This window comes from Kryptolebias marmoratus, linkage group LG8, assembly GCF_001649575.2.
Source record: "Kryptolebias marmoratus isolate JLee-2015 linkage group LG8, ASM164957v2, whole genome shotgun sequence".
NCBI classification, from domain to species: Eukaryota; Metazoa; Chordata; class Actinopteri; order Cyprinodontiformes; family Rivulidae; genus Kryptolebias; species Kryptolebias marmoratus.
The window spans coordinates 310,073-318,703 of record NC_051437.1 but is presented as its reverse complement, the minus strand read 5'-3'; the positions used below and the strand labels follow the sequence as shown (position 1 = coordinate 318,703).

The 8,631-nt window shown below is 37.8% G+C and overlaps 1 protein-coding gene across 5 annotated transcripts in view; it reads right to left on the bottom strand.

Annotated features, from left to right (window-relative positions):
- Positions 1-8,631, bottom strand: part of acss2 (acyl-CoA synthetase short chain family member 2) — a 45,948-nt gene that overhangs the window by 9,408 nt on the left and 27,909 nt on the right. For 3 of the 5 annotated variants that reach the window (XM_037977082.1, XM_037977083.1, XM_037977081.1), the window contains 3 exons: positions 5,653-5,790; positions 2,799-2,969; positions 822-955 (listed from right to left, as the gene is read on the bottom strand). In XM_037977082.1, coding sequence (XP_037833010.1) covers positions 822-955; positions 2,799-2,969; positions 5,653-5,790 — 443 coding nt within the window. The remainder of the gene's footprint in view (positions 1-821; positions 956-2,798; positions 2,970-5,652; positions 5,791-8,631) is intronic. The other 2 variants (XM_037977084.1, XM_037977085.1) reach the window with 1 other exon arrangement.

The window sequence follows — 8,631 nt, the reverse complement described above, 5'->3', positions numbered from 1 at the left end:
CCAGAACCAAACGAGGAGAAGCAGCTTTCAGTTTCTATGCACCACAAATTTGGAACAAACTTCCAGAAAACTGTAAAACAGCTGAAACACTGGGTGCCTTTAAATCTCAACTTGTTTAGAGCTGCTTATGGCTAAATTAGGGTTAGAGTGCGGGTTTTTGTCTCTTTCTTACTGTTTATTCATTGTCACATGCTGTTTTCATTTTGTTTTTTAATTATGTAAAGCACCTTGAAATGCCTTGCCGCTGAAATGTGCTATACAAATAAAATCTGATTGATTGATTGATTGATTGATATCCATGTTGCACAATGCAGCATGTAATGATCATTTCTGATGACCAAACTAAATCTGGAGCAGAGCACATTCAGCTGAAACGTGATGTTTACCACACTGTATAAAAACACTATTTATATCATCCAACTGATTATCACTATTCAGAGAGCACAGTCCCTTTATCAAATGTTAGAAACAAGAGGAACAAATATAAACTGTTACATACATGGCATCAAACTGACATTTCTTTGAATTGAATTGAATAGAAAACACAGGACTTTTAACTCGAAAGATGTGCTAATGCAATGTTGCCAAACAATGCTTAATCTAATACAGAAACAAAAAATAATTCATTAAACCGATTACATTTACACCCTGAGGTATGATTTGTATTCACTTCTGTTGACCACACCAGCTGCCTCTAAAAGGATTCCACGTTTTTATTTCAGGAAATGATGCACACAAACTGAATTACCACAAATTGTTTCTCTAATTAGAAGCACACTGAACCAGATTCAAAAAGACAGAAGCTGAAATCAATAACTCACTTCTGCACTGGCTCATTGCCAAACTTCATCAGCAGTCTGATGGCGGTTGGAGCCGTGTAGAACTTTGTAACGTGATATTTATCCACTATTTCCCACATACGGCTCACATCTGGGTACGTAGGCAGACCCTCAAACTGGAACACACACATTAAAGAAATTCATTTAAAAATAACTTTAATACGACTCAAACACAATCTTTTACAAATTTGCAGAGATGCAGGAATATAGAATTATATGAGTGAAAACACTTAAATCTTATCAGCAAATTAAAACTACAGCTGCAATTTAACACAATCACATTTATTATAGTTATAGTAATACCTACAGGTTCTGAGAAAATGTTTGTGTTAGAGAAAGAAAAACCCACAAAGGTTACTGGAATTACTTTAAACTGACTAAAGTAATAACAGTAAAAATAATAAAAATCTAATGAAATTTTTAAAAATGACAATTGGTCATTGCTTTTGAATTCAACAAAATCTTTTTTTTTTAAACAAATTAATGAAACTCTTTAGAAAAGAAAAATTGTCCCACAGGGACATGTTAAACTAAGATGTGTCCTGTAATCAGCATCACAGGTGTCTTCAGTCCTGTAACCAGTCAGTCTGCCTGTTTAAAAGGTGAAAGGTAGTCACAGTGCTGTTTGGTATCATGGTGTGTACCACACTGAACATGGAGCACAGAGACCTGAGGACAGAGTTGTCTCAGGAGCTGAGACAGAAAATGATTGACAGCATGTTAAAGGTAAAGACTATAAGAGCGTCTCAAAGCAGCTGGATGTTCCTCTGACTGCAGCTGCTCAGATTATTCAGAAGTTTAAGGTCCACAGGCCTGGAGACAACGTGTCTGGATGTGGATTCAAGAGGAACACAATGACAAACTGAAGAAACGGATATTAGAAATGGTAACCAAAGAGCTCAGAACAACTTGTAAAGAAATCAGAGGTGAACTCCAAGATCAAGGTTCATTAGTATCAGATTACACTTTTGGTCATTGTTAGAACCAAAGTGGACTTAATGGAAGATGACAGAGAAGGACACCACTGTCATTCAAACCAAATCATAAAAAACACTTGAATTTGCCTAAATGTATTTTGGCAAGCCACAAAGCTTCTGAGAGAATGTTCTTTGAACCGATGAGATAAAAGTGGATCTTTTTGACAGCAGGTCCCATCAGCTCCATGTTGAAACAGAAAGAAAAGAACCCTGATCCTACAGTGAAACATGGAGGAGGCTCAGTTCTGTTCTGATCTGACACAGGGGGTCCTGAATGTGCCATAAACTAACACATAAGTGTCCCCATTTTCTCTTGTTACTGGGAACTGAAACCAACAGGACCTGGTTTATTGGAGCTCTTCTTGAACCTAGGGATGTGACACTTTCAGTTCTGCCTACTCCCACAAAAACAATCATGGTGTCACCTGAGCTTTCTTTTAAGCATTAAATTACTAATTACAGTTAAATATGTTTGAAAATAAAGATTTGAACACAAAGCAGTAAGCACCACATTAATCATGAAGAGTCAACACATGAAAACAAATTATCTGAGGTGAAGCTGGTCCCATTTAACATGTGGGTTCTGTCCAAGGTGTCCTATATGAACGGTCTTTGATCTGTTCAGGGTCCAATGAAATCTCAAGACTATCAAGGCATTCTGGAGCTAAATGTGCTGCCCAGTGACAGAAAGCTTGGTCTCAGTCGCAGGTCATGGGTCCTCCGACAGAAGAGGGGTGAATATTTTTATAGCCTCTGTAGCTGCTGTAAGAAGTGGTTCTACAAAGGGAGTTTGGGGAGTGAATATACACAGATTACACACACCACTCAACAAAACAAGAAGATTATCAAGCTGTGTGAATACTTTTTGCAACACGTGGTAGTTATTGCAACTTCTAAGCAAGATGTGAAGGATAAAAATATCCTAACAGACATTTCCTTCTTGGTTTGTCAGTCAGGTTTTCAAAAAACTGCCTGCACTCACCAGAACACTGGTGGCCCCCAGGGCCATGGGACCGTAAGTGATGTAGGAGTGTCCGGTGATCCAGCCAATGTCTGCTGTGCACCAGTAGATGTCATCAGGCTGGTAATCGAACACCAGTTTAAAAGTAATGGCAGTGTAGAGCATGTAGCCGCTCACTGTGTGAAGAACTCCCTGCAGAGAGGAAGGTGGGCAAAACAAAAAATAAAAACAGCACAGTTATAAAACCACAGCCTAACACCTGACAGTAAGTTTCAAATTGTTCTTAATACAAAGTAAAAATCAGGGTATTTCTTTTCCAATTCAAGGATACATTTGTCATACTGACCACCTTTAGACCTGGCACTAACATCCAGCCTGAGGATCTGGGTCTGGATAATGCTAAATACAAGAGTAAACGCTTTGAAGATGCCTTCCCTCAGACCACTTTCACATGGGACTAATTAGTTGGATAGTTTGAACCCAATCTGTAGGACCACCTACTGAACTGACGTGACCCCTGCAAGCAGCAGTTATTACCTGGAAGTCTTTCCTCCATTTAGCCTCTGCAACTCGCTAATTAAGGATGGTTAAACACCCATCCTTGAGAACATTTTGAAGATGTTTTTTTTTCAGCTAAAACCTTTAATAAACTGAATATCAGAAATCTTCTCAATAACAAAGTCCATTTTGTCAGGACTTTATAAACTGGCTGATTACCAGGATGCTGTGTGGTGAGTTTCTCTTAGTTTAAAGTTGGTTCTGATTGTAGAACAGATTGGTCCCAGTGTGGCCATATATTGTAAAACAGTTTGTGCTGAACAGTTTGAGCAGTGTTATCATTCTATCCTGTATTATACAGCATCACATTATATTCACCTACTTAAACACAGCACTGATGTTGTTTAGCTGCAGCAGTCTGTTGTGTTTCACAGGTTACGTGTTGTTGTACTCACAACATACACCTGCACAAAGTGCCCTTTGTTCTCCATTTCATATTATTGTTTCTGAATATTATACTTTTACTTTCGGCCAAGGTCAGCCGTTTTATTTTATTGCAATTAAAAAAAGAAATAAATGTTCGCACAAACAGAAATGTTGGAGAATGGAGCTGTTTTAAGACTAGAAATCCATTTTGGTTTGAGCTGCATTCAGATTAGCAGTTAAGTTGTCAGTTTATGAGGCATAAACTAAATTGAGGTCATTTAAAACAATATCTATAACTAAAAGTTAGCTTGAAATAAAAACAGAACATAATGATTTGCAAATCTCAACCCATTTTTTTTATTCCCAATGGAACACAGTAAACATATCAAATGTTTAAACAATGATAATGTACCATTTCTGTGAAAAAACAAGGCCATTTTAGTTTGATATCAGCAGCACATGTCAGAGGAGCTGTTCCAGGGGCATATTTCTGTCTGTCAGCCTCTCCTCGTCTTTTACCAACAGTCTGTGAACATCTAGTGACTGAGGAGAGCAGCTGCTGCAGGTTTTAGAGGACAATCTTGTCCCATTCTTGTCTGATGGAGGACTCTAGCTGCTCAACAGTCCTGGGTCTTTGCTGGATATTTTGTTTTATGATGAGTCAAATGTTTTCAGTTAGTGAGAGGTCTGAACTGCAGGCTGACAGTTCAGCACCTGGACTCTTCTCCTCTGAAGACAAGCTGTTGGAAGGGATATAATACTGTGGTTTAGCATCCATCGTCCTGCTAAAATATCTAAGACCTTCCCTGAAAAAGACATCTGAGTTGGAGCAAATATCCTAAAACCTCCAAATGTTTTTCTGCAAAAAGGCTGCCTTTCCAGATGTGTAAGCTGCTCATACCATAGGCACCAATGCACCACTATACCATCAGAGAGGCATGCTTTTGAACTGTGCTGTGGTAAAAGATCTCCTCTTTAGTACAGAGGATGAGGCGTCTATCGTTTTCAAAAAGAATTTCAAATTTTGATTCGTCTGACTACAGAACAATTTTCCACTTTGCCTCAGTCCATTTTAAACGATTTCTTGCCCAGAGAAGACGACAGATATTCTTTTAATGATGGGATATTCAAAATCTTTCCAATTTTTTGTTGAATAACATTACTCAAATATTTTCACTACTTTAAGATGCAGTTTGGCCCATCTTTACTTCTGAAAGATTTAGCCTCTCTAAGACACTTTTTATAACCAGTCCTGTTTTTGGCCTGCTATCATTTAACCTAATGAGTTGAAAAACTTTTCTCCATCTTACTTTCAGCCTTTAGTTGCTACCACCCAAACCTTTTTGAGATGTGTTGCTGCCATCAGATTTAAAATTGTTTTTTTCCCCTAAAAGCGGTGCACTTTCTTATTTGAAACATTTGATCCGATTACTACATTCCACTGTGAATAAAATATCATTTTAAAACATTTATGAATCATGGCATTTTGTTTTTATTTCTTTTTTACACAATGTCCCAACTTTTTCAGACTTTGGTTTTGTATAATGGGTAAGATATTGTTCCTGACCTTACCAGTAAAACCTACTTCAACCTGTATCTCTGTCTGAACTATTCCGTTAAGTTTATCTATGTTTCATGCAGTTCCATGCATCATTTTGTGCACCTTGATAAGACTTCATCTTTCAATGAGACCTGCTTGGAGAATAAGTTGTTTTTTTGTTCAGATGCTGCTTTGTAATCTTCACAGGTTAATTTTTCCTGTGAGGCTGCAGACAAGCATTGGCTTCACAACAGAGACTATTCTTTGTCTTTCGGCCTAGTAAAGAGTTACTCACAGCCTTTTGGTGCACTTTTTGATGCTTCACAAAAGAAGCGTGTGGTTGTTGAGCATCATAATACCAATACAACTCATATTTGTCAGTAGGGTGTGAGGGAGAGTGCTTTTTTTTACTTTTGGTTTGCCAGTTGAGCCACTGGTGTAGAGAATGAAAAGAGGATCTTCAGAATCGCACCACACAGGTTCACAATCATCTGAGGCTCCTTTTATCAGAGTGTGCCAACACAAGTCCACCTCTGGGTTCCATGGGATCTGATGACAGCCCACGCATGCACACACACACGCACACGCACGCACAAAACATTAGACGAATGCATATACATCAGTAAAGACAAATGTGCATCGGAACAAGAGGACTAGTGACATTCCAGTGTCCGGAGATATGAATACGATATGGATCAATTAGTCATATATCACTCAGAACATATCGATGTTTTGAAATAGGGATTCTCAACCAGTGGGTCACGGGCCTTCACCTGAGCAAAACAACGTTACAGGGGTAAAAGTTGTCACAATAGGTGATTTTCAGTTTTTATGCTTCTAACACTATTTCTATTTCATTAAATGTTTGATTGGGAGGTTAATGTAACTTGTAAAAACTGTGAGAGCATCTCTTTCGACCTGTCTAAGACGCCATTGTTCTCCTCTGACTCTGTTTACATTGTTCTATTGACTCATATCCATTACGTGCTGAGACTGTCCCAAGTGTCCTCGTCAATGTTCGAATGTAAACAAATGACTCATAATTGTTGCCAACAAAATATGATAGTTGAGTTCCTCATTTTATACAAGGCTCTTGGTAGTGAATGATGCGTATTTAGTGGTTATTTTTAGTCATAGATGATACACAAACAAAAACAATTCTAATCAAAAACACTGAAAAATAATCCTGACAGCTATTATTGTTTACAGAAATAAATATCTACATCCTGACTGTCATGTCAGCCTTATGGTTAAAGCTGGAATAAGACATTGTTATACAGGATGTCTCCAAAAAGTTGACAATTTTGTTGTGTAATAATAGTCAGTTCTCAAATTATCTTAAATTTTAACAAAATCTGTAACAAAAGTAACAAAGTCTAATGTTTAATTTAAATGTTTCTATTTGTTTTCAGAGTAAAGGTTGGCATTCACTAAAAATGAAGTCATTTTGTGCTCAGTCAAACGTGTGCGCAGTGTGCATTTCCAAGACATCTCAGGAAAAATGCAGATTTGGACATTGCAGCAGAAATTCAAAATCAAGTACTGCTACAGCGTGTTTGGCAGGAGCTGGACTACCAACTATACATGAGCCATGTCACAGGTGGTGCGAAGAGTGAACATTTGTAAAATTAGTTGTTACTCTGAAAATGTTTGATAAATAAATCTATTATTGTTCAACATGGAGCCTAATTAATTTTGCTTGCCTGGGACAGTTAATCAGACATTCACATTTCAAATTATGTGAAGATTTTGGGACACCATGTATATTCAATGAGTGGGTACTCAGCTAACACTACATAGTTTGTAGCTTCTTTTTCAAACTAATTCTCAGTTGAGTCTGTTAGAAGAGGCTGACATTACTAAAGTGGTGTGTTGGTTTTAATTAAAATGCAGCTATAGAAGGGAATATTATCCAGTCTAGCATCGCCACCTCCTGGTCACTTTGGTTTATCCCTAAAACTTGTTTTTTGTTTTGGCAGACTGGGAAGTTACTTTCTACCATCTTATTTTCTAACTGCGCCATCTTTTCATTCAATGAAGCTGAGAAGCTACTTTTTGTCTCCATTTTGGTTGCAATAAGTCATTGAGGGGTGATGGTAGGTCCTGAAGCCAGCCCAGTTGAGAACCACTGTTCAAAAACACACAACAAAGAAATCAGTTTGACAAGCATGCCTTAAACATTAGAAAGATGCATGTATAAACCAGTGTAAACTACAGTCAGTGACAGAAGATACAAAGCTGTTAGTTCCCGCTGACAGAAAAAGTGAACAAGAATGTAATGGCCTGTGTATGTTTCTGTGCTCTTTTGTCTCTGTTAATGAAAGATCTCATGAACCACTGGGCAAATTTTACTGAAACAACTACAACTACAACCGATTAACCTTTGAACTCAACCTGATTCAAGTTGACTTCAATGTCCGTGAAGCTGACGCCCTTTCTACTTTAAAGACTAGGCTTAAAACTTTCCTTTCTGATCAATCCTATAGTTAGGACTGGCTTGGGTTTCATGTCCCTGAGTCATGCTGCTATAGGCTCAGACTGCTGGAGGACAAACTGACCACGTTTCCTCTCTCTGCTGCTGTCTTTACCTGCTCTGCTGTAATTATTTCTATCATTAACATGATTTCTTTGTCTGTCTTCCAGTAGAAACTGCACCTGGACCAGTCATTCTGTGTTTGTCTGTCTCTTTCCTGTCCTCTAACCCCAGCTGGTTAAAGCAGATGGCTGCTCGTCCCGAGCCTGGTTCTGGTTCTGGTTCTGCTGGAGGTTTCTTCCTGTTAAAATGGAGTTTTTCCTTTTCACTGTTTCCAATGTGCTTTCTAAGTGCAATGAAGTATCCATTAGAACTAGGTTACTTACTGATACAAAATATAAGACGTTTTTAAATAAAATAAGAACATTTTGTGCATAGCTTAAGTAGAAGTGTGTAAAAAAAACAAGCAAAAAGACAACTTGAAGGGAAACATGACATACAAACTGATTTAAAAGGGCAAAGACAAGGACATTGCTATAAAATAAAGAATAATTTGTCCTTCCAATTACTCTAAGTGGTCTGGTTCGTCTATGAAGGATGGAACTATTGATAAGTTTATGGCTCCATTTCATTTGCCTTTATGGGCCAAAACCAATGCATCAAGCCAAGAAAACCTTTCATGCAGAAAATCAATCTAAGCCTGAAGCCCACTTAACATAATTGAGAGACATACATCTTGCTTAATGCAGTTCTCGTAATACAACAAAGAGTCACAGAGTAGACAAATGTAAGTAGAGTTAGTAAAACCTTGCATTATTTTCAGCGGGCAGAATTTTATGGATACTCTTCATTTAAACACTTTATTTTTGAAACTGAATTGCATTTCCAGTAGGAAAGGAAAAACATTTGAACCTGTT